Consider the following 20,000-nt stretch of genomic DNA (forward strand, 5'->3'; position numbering starts at 1 on the left):
CCTACTAACGTCTGCAAGAAGTTGAAGTTTCCTACAATAACGTATAGGATGTTAGTTGTGGATTTTAGTCTGTCCTTCAAAGCTTTAACTATTTTATTATCGGAAGTATTGGAGGATAGACCATTTTAGACGTTTTTCGCTCCTTCCACCTCCCATCATCCACGAGAGTATTTGAATGATAGTAATGATAATGCTGATGATAAATATATTGATGCTTAACAGCTACAATAACATTAGTGATCTGACGTTGATAATTATGATGATAACACTGGAGACAGGACTCACCTTTCCAGAGTAAGCCTCATTATTCATGCCGCCAGTTTTTCTTTTGGTGCAGCTTGTGAAAAAGAGCAAATAACCTGAGTCATGGCACAAGTTTACGTGTTAATCAAAGTCAGTGTGCTGGAAGGAGAAAGGAACAAGAAAAGGACACTGACAAAAGATATCTAACAAAAAGCAGAAAATTAATGAAAGAAGAGCAAATCAGGTATCCAAAAGCTGCTTTGATGTTAGATAAAACAATCTATTTATATGATGTTCTTTACTCGCTTTCTTCTTTATTTGGCGCAGTGGAACCATTATAAATTCTTTACTCTGAATGTGTCAAATGTTGTGATACACGTACTATGATTAGCAAAGACGCACGGGTGACGAGTCCTATCATCCTGTGTATATACTCCTTCTGCCTGGAGTGGTCGAGACTATTCCTCCTCCTGCAGGAACAGCAATCGTCTCCCTGTATTGACAAAGCAGAATGCATTGAGGCGTGTATGTACCGGAGCTGTGTTTGGTGTGTGTGTGTGTGTGTGTGTGTGTGTGTGTGTGTGTGTGTGTGTGTGTGTCTGAAGGCAATGACCGCACGGATACTCCAACCTAGTATAATTGTCATTTTTACATAAGCAATTTATAAACATTTTATTGCATTGTAACGTTAAACTGCTTAATAACACCATGCGTTACTTACCTACTGTCAGCCGTTATGCCAGGAAAGTTATGAGTAATTTACATAAATATAATTCAGAGCAGAGTACACACACACACACACACACACACACACACACACACACACACAGACACACACTAAAGCTTTGTCGTTGTATCTATGGCTGGCTGGCTAACGATGCTGCGAACGAAACCAACGCAGCGTGACACCAGTGGCTCGAGTCCTTTCATTCCTCTCAGGCTTGGCATTGGGTACTTCAGAATAATTGTCCATTCAGCCTCGTGTAGTTTTCCCGGTAGACAAATACGCATTAGAACACTTAAGGGAAGCGGCTGGCAGTGTTGTCTCCTCCTCCAGCACAATAGGCGGGTAGTGAGTTGCCTCGAGGACCAAGGAAGCAGGGATGGGATTAACGCGTCCACCAAAACAAGCCTGGCATTCTCTCGCTTTCTCTTTTACTTCAGTCCTCCTTTGTGTGAGCGAAGCACGATGTCCACTGCAATACTGTTACTGTCTCTCTGTACCTACTTACTGTACTGGTGTCCTTTCTCTCTCTCTCTCTCTCTCTCTCTCTCTCTCTCTCTCTCTCTCTCTCTCTCTCTCTCTCTCTCTCTCTCTCTCTCTCTCTCTCTCTCTCTCCATTCGTGATAACTTGGTATGAATGTACGCGTTTAGTTTTAATCCTTTTACTATGTTACTTAGTGCTCAGTGGTAAGTCAGTGGTGCTTTACTTTTCCTCCTCCTCCTCCTCCTCCTCCTCCTCCTCCTCCTCCTCCTCCTCCTCCTCCTCCTCCTCCTCATCATCATCATCATCATCATCATCATCATCATCATCATCATCATTCTCATCCTCATCCTCCTCCTCCTCCCCCTCTTTCCAACCTTTCCCATCCCATAAGTTCCCTGCCCTTTGTCCTTATCCCCGTCGCCCTCCTCCTTGTTTTGGTCCTTGTCCTTCCTCATCCTCCTTCAGAAGTTATCTTAAGTCTCTCATTCACAACAAGACGGAGGGGAATTTCAGGAAACAGTCTTCTAGAGTTTCGTCATGTCTATTGATTTTCTTCTTTTATTTATTTATCTATTTATTTTTTTTCATAGTTTTATTTGTTTTGTTCTTGTACGTGCATGATTGTTCCTCTTCCTATTCCGTTGTTTTTTTTTTTCGTTTTTTTTTTTTTTTTTCTTACTGCGAGTTCATGCCACGTTCTTTTCTGCTTGATTCTCTCTCTCTCTCTCTCTCTCTCTCTCTCTCTCTCTCTCTCTCTCTCTCTCTCTCTCTCTCTCTCTCTCTCTCTCTCTCTCTCTCTCTCTCTCTCTCTCTCACACACACACACACACACACACACACACACACACACACACACACACACACACACACACACACACACACACACACACACACACACACACACACACACACACACACACACACACACACATTACATACATACATATTACAAGGGTGTACACATATAGACGCACAATTAATCATGTAAATTTATGGAAACAAGGTAGCGGAGCGTCACAGCGGGAGGGAACAAAGGGAATGTATTTTTGCAACGCCTTTATGAAGAAAAACACACGTATACATTAACTGTTTAGAGTAGCGGGGACTGTATGCCTAAAATGCTAATAAGGAAAAAAATAAAACTGAATATGAGGAAAACGGGGGGAAAGTAACTACAGTAGGGAAAAAAGTTGAAGTGTTACTATTTTTTTTTATATCTATAGAGAAGATCGCCTATGCCTAAGATGCTAATGAGAGGATATGAAAAGAAAATATGAAGAAAAAGTGTAGAAACACAACAAAAAATCATCTTGGAAATGGGGAGATGTGAAAAAAATCTTTTCAATTTAATTAAGAGGATCCTGAATACTTTCATCTTAATTAAAGGAGTGCAAGGCATAATAAGACAACAGGAGAGGGAAGGAGAGAAGAAGGCGGAACGTATCAGAATTCGCCAGCAAGGTCGATGGGGGACTGAAGATATCGGCCAGCACTCTCACTAAGGAACACCAGTGAGGGTCAAATGCATGAGATGGCAGACTAACATGTGGTGACAGAGGACAGCGCGTCTTTAGCAAGGAAGTGACAAGGCAGGCGAGAGAGAAACAGCTCTTGGGATCGGCTGATGGAATGAGGCGCGTGTTGTTTGCTTCTCCCGCTTAAAAGTGTCGCTGTTGTGGTGATGGAATCCCGCTCAGCATAAAAGAGGACGAAGCTCCGGTCTAATGTGAGAATCAAGGAGGGGAAGGAGGAGGAGGAAGAGGAACATAAAGGAACTCAAAGGAGAAGTAAACAGTGTAGTATCAGGATCAGGGAGGAAAAGGAGGAAGAAGAGGAACATAAAAAATAATCAGAGAAACAATTAATCTAATATCAGGATCAAGGAGGAAAAGGAAAAGGAAAAGAAGAAATACAAAATAACTCAAACGAAAAACAAACACTTTAGCATCAAAATCAAAGAAGAGAAGGAGGAAGGAAGAGGAGGGGGAGGAAGAGAAACACAAAGGAACCCAAAGAAGGAACAATTATCAGCAGTCCTAGTCCCTGCGGGGCTGTTTGCATCTAGCTTACATTGAAGGAAGCATGACTCCATAAACTAAGAAGAAAGAGGATTAACACAGACGATAAAAAAAAAAAACTAAACGATCTCTCATATCACTCTGACTAATGTGACAACTGATGAAAAATACACTTTGAATATTTAGTGAATGTACTAAGTCTTATATTAAATTATTTTTTTGTATTATCTTTATATTGTGTGTGTGTGTGTGTGTGTGTGTGTGTGTGTGTGTGTGTGTGTGTGTGTGTGTGTGTGTCTGTGAGTCTCTCACGGTTTGGAGGATCACGTGCTGGACTCATGATCGCCAGTTATTACTTTCCCTTAAAGAGCTTAGAGAGAGAAAAGAGAGAGAGAGAGAGAGAGAGAGAGAGAGAGAGAGAGAGAGAGAGAGAGAGAGAGAGAGAGAGAGAGAGAGAGAGAGAGAGAGAGAGAGAGAGAGAGAGAGAGAGAGAGAGAGAGAGAGAGAGAGAGAGAGAGAGAGAGAGAGAGAGAGAGAGAGAGAGAGAGAGAGAGAGAGAGAGAGAGAGAGAGAGAGAGAGTGGGTGTTTATCCAGTTTGTACTGTACATCAATCCAATCAGCACTGAGCTCTAGGACACTTCCTCTGATTACTCTCTTCTTTGTGACCTCTCTCGACTTTTTCCTCCTCTATTTATGTTTTCTCCCAGGTGGCAGGAAGGTGAGACGGACGGGTAAATTCTGAGCGACTAGAAATAAACGCCATATTAGCATCTCACATCATCCTCTCTAATTAAAAAAATAAGGCTATTTTTAGCGTCACCAACGACACGTAGATGAATTAGCTTATAAAATGTGAAACTCTCTTTTGACATCAGCGTGGGTTGTGGATTGTGCTGTTGTTATTCCCTTCCTTTCCTCTGTTTCCTTCATTAAGGTGCCGCCGTCTGAATTTGTTTGCCGAGAGGTAATAGTGTAATGTAATTTTTAGCTAATGTATGTGTTTTGTTTATTTGAAAGTGGGCTGGAACCTCCGGCTAGGAAATCAATATGTTTAGTCATGCGAAAGTTAAAACTGATAGTCTATTCGTTTCGGAAATCGTGGACCTAAAAATACTGTTTGTCACTTTAAATGTGTGAAGAGTTTTTGAAATATGTGAAATTTGTGAAAATATAGTTCATGTGAAGAAAAGTTTATAGTTTCTATATGGTTTGCACTTTAGTAAATTGCGCTTTTCGAAAAGACAGATTGCAGAAGCTTAAGTGTTATTTCCTTTCTTGGGAAGCCGAATGACTTACGATGGTGGAAGTCTGGGGAGAGTGACGATATAGATGTAAAACAATAACCATTGGGAGAAGTGGCCACGCTGATAAAGAACTCATTTCACAGAGGTAAATAATGTTCTTTCTAAAACATATCGCGGAAAGTCAACCGATCGTTTTAAGATAAGAACTCATGAAATTCCTCACTTCTGACATGAAATGCTTCTGGCAACGAAACATTTAAAAAAAAAACTGCTGTTGTAAGACGTTGGATGAAGAAGGTTTTGGAGAGAGAGAGAGAGAGAGAGAGAGAGAGAGAGAGAGAGAGAGAGAGAGAGAGAGAGAGAGAGAGAGAGAGAGAGAGAGAGAGAGACCTCCTCCACATCCTCCAAAAAAGTGTTTATTACGTAGCAAACTTTTTTTTAGTCCTTAGAGAACACCTACTCACTCTCTGCCCACACACACACACACACACACACACACACACACACACACACACACACACACACACACACACACACACACACACACACACACACACACACACACATGTATGTTATTTCCTAGAGAGAGAGAGAGAGAGAGAGAGAGAGAGAGAGAGAGAGAGAGAGAGAGAGAGAGAGAGAGAGAGAGAGAGAGAGAGAGAGAGGCGGCGCGACGTAGATTTATCATCATCAGAAAAAATTAAGAATAAGACGGGCACATCAAGGGACCGAAAATTAAATGTAACATGGAAAATAAGAAGACGGTAAAAGAAAGTATAAAAACAAAAAAGGCCAAGGATCATTAAAGTCCAGAAATATAAACTTTCTTCCATCAAGTTAACGGTCAACGAATCTCCACTGAAGGAGGAAAAGGTGGAAGAGAAAAGGGTAAATTAAAAAAAAAAATGGAAAGTGAAAAAAACATAATGGTAAGAGAATGACTAGATTAATCTCTCTCTCTCTCTCTCTCTCTCTCTCTCTCTCTCTCTCTCTCTCTCTCTCTCTCTGCCTGGGAATCATGAACTTCTACAAACTACCAGCGCTACATAAGAAGGCAAGCACACCACCTACGCCAAAGAATCTGGAAAAGGAAACATGTCGGTGAATGCGACCACAGTTTTACGTGAATTTATTAAGCGTGTGAAGGAAACAAGGAAAAGAAATATAATAATTATATTAAGGACTCTTAATAATTCAGGAATGTTGACAAGATGCACACTTCCTGGATAGGCACGTAGCTGACAGTTTCCTGGAATAAATAAATAAATTCGTAATTTTTTTTTTTTTCGGATGAGAAGAAATATATATGTCAGTTTGTTCCATACGCAGCAACTCAAAGGAGGAAGGCTGAGCGATTAAATCAGCCAATCCATCACTCGGCGAGACAGGCTGCTCCAACTGAAAAGAAATTAAGTGACTGCAAAAAAAAAAAAAAAAAAAAAAACACTATTCGAACATCTTGTCAGAAACTTGGCTAGGAAAAAATACTCGAAAGTTTTAACAAACGTACCTGTGGCTTAAATATGTAAAGTGAAAAAAATAATGAAATAAAATGTAGCCGATTACGAGCGAGAGATGTCGGTTACTGAGCTAATGGCACACTTTTGTTACGGGTGACTGTTATTCATTTAGTTCGGCACTGATTTTAAGACTAACATCACGGCATCACGAACACACAACATGTAATTGAAAAAAATCCCTTTAATAGAACAGTTTCCTTGTTTAGCGTATCTTGCCTCCCGCTGTAACAAGCTCATTATTATTGAAAAAGCTGCAGGCACCCCACCAGTGCTAATAAGCGGTAGTTAAAAGAGGATTTTGGTAATTATGACTTTCGTAATTAGCAAGTGCCTCGAGTCTGTAATTGGAAACACACTGACAAACTTCATGCACGAGCCCTCATTGACGGTGACCTCGAAGTGTGATTTTAGTCTGGACACGGCGAATCAGTCCAGGCGATGCATCTGCTGCGCCAGGTAAGCCCCACGTGTGTCTGTCTTGAATACAGTTGAAAAAAGAAAAATCTGTTTGGTATTGTTTTCTGGCAAAACAACCTACTCCACTCTAATTAATGTTATATTGAAATCAGAAAAACTAACCATTGTTCTGTGTAATGAAGTCGCTGTTGATATATTTGTATTGTATTGTCATCAGTGAATCAGATTGATGTACCTCCGCCACCGCTTTCGGTTCTTAATTCCGTTGTTTTCATAATTAATATTGCAGTAAATATATTACCTTGTTTTTATGACGGCATCAAATGAAATATTCTATCAGATTGAGACTTTGTGATGATTTGAAAGGAAAATATTGCTGTCATATGGCCGCACAAATTTGCATGTGAATTACAATGGACGAAAGATACGTTATTTACCGAAGCATAAGTGGACTACGTAATAAAGTTAACAGATATACTGGTGTGTGATGTGACAGATAAAAACTGCAACCATCAACAATCTAAAGTTTTTAGTATTGAGACAGAAAGAGAGATGCATGCATGTAAAGGCATCATTTCACCCAAAGCATCAGATAAAAAAAAAATGTACCTCCATACTAAGCAATCACAAACCATTTAGAAAAGACACCACCACAGCTAAATTAGTCAGCCCGAATGGAACCCTTTTTGCGTTTATGCTCTGGTGAGCGCCAATTAAAATTTTTATGTATATAAGTTTCAAAGCCTTTGTTGAGTTTTCCTACTCGTAACGAAAATTTTAATGATTTCTAGGCTTTTCTGGAAACGTTGTTAGGTGAGGAGCCGTGCAGCAGAGAGCAGCAAAACTGCCGCCTCGATACAAGACATGAAGGGAAACTGTCAACATTGAAAGTGCATTGCGAATAAAAAGGCTTCGTCTGTTTAAGCTCCTTGAAAGCTGATCATTTGCGCAACATCCTAAACATGGAATAGAGAAGAACGAAATGCCGAGATGAAATGATACCCCACAATATATTTTCTTACCTATGACAGTGAGAGTTTCACAGTGCCTTAATGTTCGCCGCCTAGTGGTTCACAATTAATGAGAGGACAAAAATCACCTGAATCGATACCCTTCCAGTGCGGGTCCTCGCTCCACGCAGGACGCGGAAACTGTTTCAACTAATTCCTGTTCCCAAACAACTTCGTCCTCCAAGTACAAAGTCGGAGCGGGAGTCGGTATGAAATTTGTATCCCTCGACGTAGAAATAGGTCTGGACTTTCCTGCTGCCCATCATTTCATTCCTTCAGACACGACCAGCAAAGCATCATGCAATTGTTTTCTCATTTTGATCACCTTTAATTTAGTACACTTACATTATTTTACTTATGCTAACACTTAAAGCATTTATACCTTATCTTTACTTATTCTCAGTGTGGAAATTCTTTGTTTCTGATCTGCACTATATAAGAGAGTTCTTACTCAGTAAAGCAAAGTCTCCGTTTTTTAGTGAAGTGAAATTAAATACCTAGCAAAAAAAAAAAAAAAAAGAAAAAAATCTTAAGTGGAATATTTTTAAATAGGTTGAGAGACGATTTCCGTCTGTGTTTTTTTGTGAAATGTAAATCTCTCTCTCTCTCTCTCTCTCTCTCTCTCTCTCTCTCTCTCTCTCTCTCTCTCTCTCTCTCTCTCTCTCTCTCTCTCTCTCTCTCTCTCTCTCTCTCTCTCTCTCTCTCTCTCTCTCTCTCTCTCTCTCTCTGAGCGATTTAATAATACCCCCCATTCTTTACTCCTCTGCTCTACATCAATTTCCTTCCATCCTTGCCTCCTTCTCTTCATATCTCTTTCTCCCTTCTTCCTTTCCTTCGTCTTCCTCATTTTCCTGGCGAGTCCTTATGAATATTCCTGTCATTTTACGTAAGTCTCTGGCTTGTCCGGAGAGCTCAATGTAGGACTAGAACTTAACCCATCCCTCCACCTTCTTTGCTCCTTTCAACCAACCCTCTGTTCCTCATTCCTCTCCTCCCTCGCTCTTCTTTCCCTGCCATATTCTCAGGGATCCCCTCTGTGCCTCCTTCACCGTTTGATATACGCCTCGATAATGCCCAGGTCTGACGGGAGCTCACTACAGGTTATGAATGCTGATGGGGACCTGGATTTACTTGGGAGAAGGAAGAATAAAAGGTGGAGGAAGAGGAGTGAAAAATAAGGAAGGCTAAGATTATTAATGGTGTCTTGTGTTTTTGCTCCCACGTCTCTTCATCTAATATGGTGTGCGTACTCTCTCTCTCTCTCTCTCTCTCTCTCTCTCTCTCTCTCTCTCTCTCTCTCTCTCTCTCTCTCTCTCTCTCTCTCTCTCTCTCTCTCTCTCTCTCTCTCTCTCTCTCTCATGCTACGTATATTCTTTTGTTTCCCATGAATGTCGCCATCTAGAGAGCGTCATTGCGTGTTTCCTTAATCCCTTCCCGCTGCTTTTCACTGCTCGGCTTGGCGTAGGAAGAGGAGAATAAAAGGGATACGTTGTCATAGAGGCGGAGGAGGAAGAGGAGGATGAGGAGGATGAGGAGCAGGTGGAGGAGAAAGAGGAAAACAAGGACAAGTGATTATTATGCGCTTTTTATTTGCCGGAAGAAAACAGGAAAGAGGAAAGAGAATATAGTGGATAACTGAAGATGAGAAGAGGGGAAAGGTTGTGGAGAAAAAAGCAGTAAAGAGAAAGAAAGAAAATGGCTAGAAATCAAATGAAAGAACTGCAGGAAAAAAAAATATGAAAAGAAAGGAAATAGTAAGGGGAAAGAGGAGGAAAATTGAGAAAAATAAATGAAAGAACAGGAATAAAGAGAAAGACAAATAAATCGTGAGGGAGAAGTGAGGGAGACCAACAAGAGTAACAAAATAAAAGGAGGGAAAACGAAGAAAAATGGAAGTGGGTAAAACTGAAAAAAAGAGAGAAAAAAAAAGAGGAGAAGAGGAAAGTGGGAAGTAACGTAATGGAAAATGAAGACGGAGAAGAGCAGGACAATAAAAAAAAAAAAAAAGAGAGAACGTTAAAGAGGAGGAAGTAGGTTAAAGTGTAATAAAAAAAAGAAATAAGAGGACAGTGAAGAACCAGGAAGTGGAGAAAACATTAATGATAAGTGTGTGAAGGATAAGAGGGAAGAAGGACAACACAATAAGTTAAACATGAAAAACGGAGGAAATTGAAAAAAAGAGGAAGAGTGAAAAAGAAAAAAAGAAAAAGTAATTACAGGAAACACGAAGATACTGCTTTGTCGAGAAATGTCAGTGTTGGAGAGAGAGAGAGAGAGAGAGAGAGAGAGAGAGAGAGAGAGAGAGAGAGAGAGAGAGAGAGAGAGAGAGAGAGAGAGAGAGAGAGAGAGAGAGAGAGAGAGAGAGAGAGAGAGAGAGAGAGAGAGAGAGAGAGAGAGAGAGAGATGCATGGAAACATATGTTCCTTATTTGCCTTCCTTTGCTATACTATCTTTTCTGACAAACTGCCTCAGGAAATTAATGTCTTACGAAACGCTGGAAGGACTCAGGAAAAGTAGGTCATCGATGTGACTAGGGAGAGAGAGAGAGAGAGAGAGAGAGAGAGAGAGAGAGAGAGAGAGAGAGAGAGAGAGAGAGAGAGAGAGAGATTTCTACGATACACCTTGAAAAAAAAAAACCAGTATTTTCAATAAAAGTAAGTTATTACACACTATTATCCTTTCACACCCTGGAGGTCACCGTGGCAACATTAACTGGAATATAACACCACTGTAATGTTTTATTCATCTGCTGTACTAATACGTCAAAAGGCTTTAGTAATCACCCGCCATTAAATGTTGATCCACTTAATAGGTACGAGTATATGATCTCTCTCTCTCTCTCTCTTTCTCTCTCTCTCTCTCTCTCTCTCTCTCTCTCTCTCTCTCTCTCTCTCTCTCTCTCTCTCTCTCTCTCTCTCTCTCTCTCTCTCTCTCTCGGGCTCCAGTACAAAACAAAGAACTGCATTATTTCCAAGAACCGCGACACACGAGAACAAAAGAGAGACAGAAGGAGGCAAGACAAACCTTCATCCTTCTCCCGGCGGTGATGGAACAGACCAAGGCCAGAAAGACTGCGACAAAATTACAATCTTCTGACAGGCAAATGATGACGCTTTCCCCTCTAACACACACACACACACACACACACACACACACACACACACACACACACATGAGGATTGATTTCCAAAGGCAGGATGGGAATGACTGAAGAAAAAAAAATCAGATAGGTAAGGAGAGAGAGGAGAAGGTTGAGGGAATGTGAAGGAAGACTTTAAGGAAGCACAGGATTAAGAGAAGGAGGACATTACGAAGAACAGGAAGGAAGAAGAAGGGAAAGAGGTTGTGAGCAGAAGCAGCAGAAGGAGGAGGAGGAGGAGGTAAATGTCAAGGAGAAAGTGGAGAGAAAAAAAAATATGTGGAGGAAATGTTGAAGGACGAGATTGAAATGAGGAAAAGGAAATAGAGAAGCAGAAGGAAAAATAAAATCAGGTATAGTAGGAAATAGCAGTTTGTGTCGACTTGTAATGAACTTACCTGTTTGAGGTCCCACATTAAAACAGACCATCGGTATAGGTAGGAGGGCGAGATAGAAAAGTAAGATTTCTTTCCACCCACCTCCTCCCCTCCGATACAATGGTGGCAGGACAAGAAAACACTATTATTCCGGGAAGAAATAAAACGTGGAAGTGTTTGAAATGTTTGTGTGACGAAGGAATGGAAATGTTTACAGTGCACAATTTTTTTCTGTTAACTGATAAAGACTGTAACTGAATGTTTGATGATTTGAATGGTAAGACAAATGCATAAGCAAATTAGTTTATGATGAAAATATGAATGAATAAATAAGGAGACACTGAGTGGTGGAAGTAACTATGAAATCAACACTTCGTCTGTGTGAGAAACGAAGAATTTTGTGCTTGAGATTTAGGAAAATCCCGATTTCCAGCCATAAAAACAAAGAATTGCCTGTATGGCGAGGGCAGAAAGTAAAGTACTGTCTCATCAGATGTAAGAAAGTGCAATCTGTAGAATCTGGCGCCTCTTGAGAAGAATTTGCAAATCTGTGAATGAGGAGGCCAGGGACTCGCGGCTTCTTGGGGAAGTGAGGAAATACGGATGACCCAGTCGTGGCATGAAGGAAGGCCTCTCTTTCAGTTGAATGATGATTTACAAAGCTTTCCTACAAACAGCGTGTGATAAATGTGTACGATTGGTCCTCTTTTGTGAAAACATTTCGATAGTTAGTCGGATCTGACTCTTCCAATTGCTGGGCTTTTATTGAAATGATATTTCAGTGAATAAGTTAATTCTTAATTTATAAGATGTGTTCATAGTTTGCAATAGTGATTAATGACACTCAGAATTCTCTTAAACACTCATGTTTACGTTGCATTATCATTCTTTTTTTCTTGTGTTCAAATTTATCCTTTGCTTAAAGAATCTTTCATTACCGACTTTTCCTAAGTTGTTATTTTATTTTTTTTTAACTTCATAACATGTCTCCACGTGTTCTGTCTTATCATGTGTAAAGTGTCTGGAAAGTTTCTGACGCTGTTCGCTGCATTTCATCCTTCAGAGTTAGTTTCAAGACTTTGTTACCCTTGTAACCTGACACCAGAACTGCACTAGATATTCTGAGGTCTCTCCAGTGAATGGTATAATGGCAAAATTGCTCCCAGATCTTGTCATAAAAGCCTCGCGTTACAAACCCAAACCTCGTGTTGGCTTGGCGGCAGAAACACGTTGCTTGGCGTATTTCACGTTGCTAGTTATGATGACGCCAAGATAATTTTGTTTCTGAGAACTCAGACGTCTTACTTAGAGAGAGAGAGAGAGAGAGAGAGAGAGAGAGAGAGAGAGAGAGAGAGAGAGAGAGAGAGACGATCGTAATTTTCCACTTTCTTACGATTTTAAACTTAAAAACAGAGGGAAGCGGGACTCACAGAAGAAAGAAGCATTATTGTTGTACAAGTTTATGGTCACCTTTTACACAATCCCTTGCATCAAGGAGCCGTCTCCCGAAAGCCAGTTCTCACCACACCTTGGCGCCACAGTAGAGTGCGGAAGAAACATATGAAAGGGTCACGACGCCAGACTTATGCCCCAGCACCTAAGAAGACATAAGTTTATTAGGAGACTCCCCTTCCGTCTCGTCTCGCCTAAAGATCAAATGTGAGACCTCCCAGACGTGAGCTCAGCGCGCCAACCATCACGCTAACAAGACGACCCTAAAAAGAAATTGGCCAGCCCTTTTGGAACCTTCTCTATAAATACTTTCACGAGTGACAATTGAGCACGTTTTTTTATGCTTTTTGTAACCTATGGCCAGCCGTCCTCTCACGCGCTCTTTCACACACACACACACACACACACACACACACACACACACACACACACACACGGGAAGGGTCCGGGAGGCAATTTGCAGATGATGCCGTCACAGTGGCTCTTAAATGAGTGTGGATGCAGGTGTGGCTGGGAGGCTTGGCAGGTGACGGTCTGGAACGTGCCACCGCTCTCTGCCACTTTGCCTTATTTAACTCCGTGCTCTCTCTCTCTCTCTCTCTCTCTCTCTCTCTCTCTCTCTCTCTCTCTCTCTCTCTCTCTCTCTCTCTCTCTGTGTGTGTGTGTGTGTGTGTGTGTGTGTGTGTGTGTGTGTGTGTGTGTGTGTGTGTGTGTGTGTGTGTCGTATGTGGAATAATTACGTAATCAAATAAAGCTGACTAGTTGATGATTGCTGATTAATTGAGGATTTTTCTGTTGTGAAGTAATATCATGCCTCTCTCTCTCTCTCTCTCTCTCTCTCTCTCTCTCTCTCTCTCTCTCTCTCTCTCTCTCTCTCTCTCTCTCTCTCTCTCTCTCTCTCTCTCTCTCTCTCTCTCTCTCTCTCTCTCTCTCTCTCTCTCTCTCTCTCTCTCTCTCTCTCTCACGATGACGATGTAATCCATTTATTCCACCTTATTTTTAGCCCTCAACAGGCGACTCTGCCCTCTCCTCTCCTTTCTGGTTGTGTCTGGTTTATTTGGGTTACATACTTTCAAACGTCCAAACGTCCGGTTCTGACTTGCCTCTCTGTCAGCCTCGAGCATTTGCCATATCGTAATATAACTTCCAATTTCAGTCTTCTCTGGGTATAAATTTGATTGTTGTTTCATGGAGAGGTAAGAGTGGGAGGGTGAAAGAGTAAAATGTGCGTGGTTTTAACGTCTCCCTGTTTTTGTGAGTAGTTAACCTTGCTTGACTTGATTGATAGTTCATGGTAGACAAGAGTACTTTTGGGGAGAGAAAAGAGTGGGAGGGTGAAAGCGTAAAATGTGCACAGTGTTTATTACGTGTCTCTGTTCTTCGGAGTGTTGTATAATCTGGCTTTCTCTTTTTTATATCTATTTATTTATTCCTTTATCTATTTATTTTTTTACTTGTCTTCTCGTCAAGTAAAGAAAAAAAAACAATGTTAAATCTGGAAAGGTGCTTCATTGTCTGTGTCTTACCACGCTTCTCCTGATTACTTAACACACCAGAGAACACTGAGCAGGATCAATATTATCTGTATCATCTACGTGTGCTATTTAAATTTCCGCCCAACTTGTTAAACAGAAACCATGTTAATATTCTTTCCATTTAGTATACACGTGTTGCTTCTCTCTCTCTCTCTCTCTCTCTCTCTCTCTCTCTCTCTCTCTCTCTCTCTCTCTCTCTCTCTCTCTCTCTCTCTCTCTCTCTCTATCTATCTCTTATCCCCCTCGTCTCCCAGATTCTTGGATACGAGTATGTTTTGTGTTTTGAAGGATATTATTATTCTTTTAAAAACTCATACATTCGAGTACGACACAGCAGATGTATTTATTTTATAAGTAGTTTATATTTTATTTATTTTTTTCTTATTATTAATGTTATGTTTCTCTGTCATTTCAGGCGGTGGCGTTACTAGGTCATCGAGTAATAGGTCACTGAGTTCTACTTGGCTGCGGGTTGCTGAGTGCCAGGCTGCCGGGGTCACTTGAGTATCACTGAGTACCGCACCATCAAGCACCCGTTCATCAAGTACTAGTTCAACGAGTACTAGGTCACCAAGTACTAGATCATCCGATACCATGTTACTAGTACTAGGTCATCCAGTACCATATCACCTAATACTGTCATGTCACCAAACACTAGATAATTTGTACCAGATGATCGAGGTCCATATCACTAGTAGCAGGTCAGTGCCAGGTCACCAAGTAGCGTTGAGTTGCACTGAGAGATCATTATCACGTTGACCTGCTTTCGTGTCTCGTCTCACCGTAAGCCCATTTGTCAGCTTATTGCGCTCTCTCCCGGTGACGCCTTGCCTGGTGACGCGCTGCCTGGTGATGGATTGGGCGCTACCTTGTGATTTATCGACGTCTTCCCGTGTGATTTACCGAGGCCTTAAGTGCTGATTTCCTGGTGCCTGGCTCGGTGACAACGCCCTGCATGGTGATATATTGGTGCTCGCCCTTGTGACTTACTGCGCTCTTTGTGATGACTCCATGCCGTGCCTCGCGACTTACTGGCCCGTCAGTCCTTCGTAATTTTCTCGTCACTTGCCGGGAGTTAGTACGAATTCGCACGCAATAACCTCCTACCATGCACCACGTTAATCGGATGTAAAAATTTCAAACCTGAAACCTAACCATTTTTACACATGCCTGATTTTCTTTTTTCTTTTCCGTGGCCAGCGTCATGTAACACAAATCAGTGGTGACCTTGCTAGTATAGATAAACCCGCGCACTGCCTCACACCACCCGAGGGACGGACGGAGGACAGGTGACAACAAGGGTGGTGGCGAACCTTACCTGTGACGCCCTAAGGTGCTGAAGAAACTCGAGGCAAAGCAGCAGCATGAGGGTGTCTTTGGGCGTGCCCCGGGCGTGAGAGGCTGAGACGGCGATGTGAACCCCGTCAGGAGTGAGAGCGTACCCATGACGTGCCCCTTCAGCAATGCCCGCGTGCCAGGGGTCGAAGATGGAGGGAGTGTTGGCGGGAGTGGCGGCGGGCGTGTCGTGGGGACCGCCGGGGGACGTGTGTGGGAGAGAGGCACCTCCATTGACACCACCAGCGGCGGAGGGAGCCCCGTCAGGCAACTGGGCAGCGTGCAGGAGAGGGTCAGCTCCTACACCCGTATGACCCGATCCCCTTCTGAGCCCGTGGTGGTGCGGCGCAAGACCTCCTCCTCCTCAATTTCCTCCAGGCGCAGCGGCGGGGATGTGCGCAGCAGATTCAAGCCCCAGCAGGAGGACGGGGATGACAACACGCCCCTGCTCACCCCGGCACGTGACTCACCAGACCCCAACCAGCCCCTCAGCATCCACAACCTGACGGAGGCGGTGTGGTGCTTCATAACAATACCCGTAAGTGTGTGTGTGTGTGTGTGTGTGTGTGTGTGTGTGTGTGTGTGTGTGTGTGTGTGTGTGTGTGTGTGTGGCTAATACCCTTATTTTTGTTAGTTTTATTATTTTTTTGCCCTCCACTCCTCTTAAAGCACTTCCTTCATTTATTATTCTTCGTCTCCGTCTCCTATGTCCTTCTTTCTCTTCGGTCACCTCCACTTGCTCTCCGTCCTGATCCATTTATTTTATTGCATTTTATCACACACTACCATCTCCGTTTTCTCTCTTTTTTTTTTCTTTACATCCTTCACACCCACAGGCCTTTCCTCCTTGTCCTCGTGTGAGTTCTTGTCGTCTTCACTCTCCTTGCCCTCTCCTTCCAATTCCTCCCTCTCATCCTGCTTCATTTCAACCTTCTTATTTTTTTCTTTACCCTGACGTCTTCATTTCCTCAGAATTTACACCTTTTTCATCTGTCACCTCTCCCTGTTCTTCCTCCTTGTCCTCGTTCTTGTCATGCTTGTCCTTGCCCTCCTCTCCGTCCTCTTCCTCTTCTTTTATATTCACACGCCTTCTTCATATCCTTTTTTTCCTCTCCCTTCTTTAACATTTCATGCGGGCCTTCTTTACAAGAGGTATGGTGTTCTTTCCTCTCTCTCTTTTCCTGCTGCCTAGCCTCGTCTCTCAGGGAGGAATGGTGTAGGAGCCTCGTGCTGTTTAATCTTGTCCACCTAAACCTCGATATCATCACCCTCATACCGCCACCACCACAATAGGCTCCCTCTGTATAGACCAAAAGATCCACCGGTCAATGTTTTTTTTTTCTGTGTATTTCTATGTATTCCTCTTTCCCCCCACCTTACCTTCACCCCTGCCCCTCACCCTTGTCACTCTCCTCCCTTCCATTCTCATACTCTCCCTTTTTCTCCACACTTTCCTCCTCCTTTTCCTCTTCCTCCTCCTCCTCCTCCTCCTCCTCCTCCTCCTCCTCCTCCTCCTCCTCCTCCTCCTCCTTCTCCTCCTCCTCCTCCCAAGAGACTTCCCGCTCTCGAGACTCTCCACCCGCCCTTGTGAACTCTTCTCCCAGCCATAGAAGATTACTTTTCTCAATTAACCTAAAGACTTCATAGGCCTCTCTATGAGACACGCCCCCTTGAAAGTCCACCCTCTCTCTCTCTCTCTCTCTCTCTCTCTCTCTCTCTCTCTCTCTCTCTCTCTCTCTCTCTCTCTCTCTCTCTCTCTCTCTCTCTCTCTCTCTCTCTCTCTCTCTCTCTCTCTCACGCACACAGACAATTTATCAGACTCACACTTCTTGCGTCTTTTCCTTCCACTGTTTCTCCTCTTCGTTTGTCTTTCCCCCTTCCATTACCTTTCCTCGCCCAGCTAAAATCCCTCCAAGGCCAAGGTTTCGATGCATGGCTGCGGCAGGAAGGTTCTCAAAAGGCACAATAACACACCATTACTCACATTCCTATGCTGCTCGAGGCGTGGCTGTGTGAAGTGATCCCGATGTTTTTTTTTTTTTTTTTTTTACTACAGAACAGAACCTTTGTTACGTATGTTTCTCCGTAGATAAGTAAACACAGCCATGCATCACTTTAATGTTCCAGGTGAGGCGAAGAGAAAGAAGCGTTTGAATGTGATAATGCGTTCTGTGTTTATTTTGTGTTTTGTGGTGAGAAGTGAAGATAAGTACGAGTAGAGTAAAAATGAAAAATCGCGCGATGTTTCTATTGACACGGCGAAAATATTACCGGGAAACCATTGTCACACTCGCGTTTATTTCATGTTTTGTGGGGATATGTGAGGATTAAGCAGAGTCTTGGATGTAAAAAATAAGAACACAACTACGCATCGCTGTAGTATTAGAGACCCGATCCATGGCGTTTGGAAATCATAATCAAACGAGTAATTATCTCCTGTCCTATGTGTGTACGTGATATGCATTGCCTTTAATGTACCGTTAAGTCACTGAAGAACCAACCGACTGTTTTTTTAGATTAAACAACAGTAGCCATTTAAATTACGAAACAGTATTTGAAAATCTTAATCAGACTCGTGTGTTTTGTGTTATCTGTTTGCACGTGATGATAAGCATTGCCTTTAATGTAGCACAGAGTTATTCAAGTAAGTGGTTTATTCCTGATTAGCAGATATAGCCACTTAGCAAATTACGAGACATGGAAGTATTTGAAAACCATAACGAGATCCGTGTTTATTTTCTTTCATGTTTAGACGTAATGATAAGCGTAACTGTGAATGAAGTGCCAAGTCGCCTATTTGTCTGTCAGATAGGCGAACGTTCCTGCCTATTCAATTAAGTTCTTTTCATGTACATAAGCTAGTTTTTTTTATTTATTTTTTTTATCATGACTAAATCCATTAATGCACTGCTAAATTATTCCAGGACTTGATCACTTTTTAGATTAGCTGTTTATCAAATTATACTTTTTTTTTTCATAATCGTATGCTTTTTTTTTCTTTTAAGAGTAAACAGCCGGTCACTGAGAACTTCAAAAGAGACATAATTACCGAGAGTTTGTTAGCCATTACGGAAGGGGAGGTTTTCATCTCTCAAAGGCGAAGGAAAAAGACACGCCAGGTTGGGAAAAAGTGTTAAAGAGATGTCTGAATATTTTGTGAATGGGAAACATACGCATACGAAAAGTGGTAAGCGCTGAGTTGGAAGGTTTCGGGTTCTCAAACACAAACTAACTTCAAAAGGAAAAAGAAGCTCAACTTGTTTTATTTCCTTAAATAGATTTTCCTTGACACTGTGGCGGGGAGGAGCAGGAGGTGAGAGAGAGAGAGAGAGAGAGAGAGAGAGAGAGAGAGAGAGAGAGAGAGAGAGAGAGAGAGAGAGAGAGAGAGAGAGAGAGAGAGAGAGGCAATAGGTGATATGTGAAGAAAGCCGATTAGAGAAAGGAAGAGAGAGTAAGGAAGAGGGAGAAGAGTATAAAATAGAGGAGAGTGTAAAGGAAGGGAAAGAAGCGAGAGAGATGGGGAAGAGAAGAATGAGAGGAAAAGGAAGAAAAATTGAAAAAAAGAAAGAAACTAGGAAAGAAGAGGACTATGAAGAAGAGATCAGGAGAGAAAAGGAATAGGAAGAAGGAAAGAGAGAGTAAAGAGAGAGTAGGGGAGTAGGGGAAGAGAAAGAGGGGAGAGCAGGACTTGGAGGGCGTCGTATCTATGAGGATGACATACTAATACGTGTTCAGTGGATTTGTGTGTGTGTGTGTGTGTGTGTGTGTGTGTGTGTGTGTGTGTGTGTGTGTGTGTGTGTGTGTGTGTTGCCGTAGGTCAAGGCTCGAGCACGTGACAGTGATTTGAAGTACATGTATGTTACGTTAATGTGTTGATGTGCGTGTGAATATACTTAGATAAGGATATGTCTACGTATGTATGTACCACTAAGAAAATAATAATATCTCTCCCTCAGTAAAGCGTAATAAAACTGACCAACTGGAAATCGAAGCAATACAACAAATTCCACGATTGGTGATGCAAAACTTTATATTAGTGGACGCGTGACTGCCCAATTAATCATTTACAAAGAACACACTGAAAATAAATGAACTTTTGTAAATATAACCCAGAATGTAAATGAACCAAAGTGACGAGCAAATGAACACAATGAGCAGAGTATATGAGTAACGGACACAACAACGCCATGAGTTACGTAATACTCAACATCGCGTTTTGTATTTTGTTTGTCTAATTACTTGTTCAAATTTTTCACCCGCTGATTCACTCATCATAATTTTTTTCTGCTTCTTCATCCCCCCATCTCTCTCTCTCTCTCTCTCTCTCTCTCTCTCTCTCTCTCTCTCTCTCTCTCTCTCTCTCTCTCTCTCTCTCTCTCTCTCTCTCTCTCTCTCTCTTCCTCTTCTCTTTCTCATCATCATCATCATCATCATCATCATCATCATCATCATCATCATCATCATCACCACCACCACCACCACCACCACCACCACCACCACC

The 20,000-nt window shown here is 42.1% G+C and overlaps 1 protein-coding gene across 3 annotated transcripts in view; it reads left to right on the forward strand.

Annotated features, from left to right (window-relative positions):
* Nucleotides 1-20,000, forward strand: part of LOC135103546 (head-specific guanylate cyclase-like) — an 83,566-nt gene that overhangs the window by 25,534 nt on the left and 38,032 nt on the right. For 2 of the 3 annotated variants that reach the window (XM_064009970.1, XM_064009971.1), the window contains exon 2: nucleotides 15,365-16,037. In XM_064009970.1, coding sequence (XP_063866040.1) covers nucleotides 15,609-16,037 — 429 coding nt within the window. In that variant the 5' untranslated portion in view covers nucleotides 15,365-15,608. Of the gene's footprint in view, nucleotides 1-14,579; nucleotides 16,038-20,000 lie in introns of all 3 variants that reach the window. The other variant, XM_064009968.1, reaches the window with a different exon arrangement.

This window comes from Scylla paramamosain, chromosome 9 (genome assembly GCF_035594125.1).
Source record: "Scylla paramamosain isolate STU-SP2022 chromosome 9, ASM3559412v1, whole genome shotgun sequence".
NCBI lineage: Eukaryota > Metazoa > Arthropoda > Malacostraca > Decapoda > Portunidae > Scylla > Scylla paramamosain.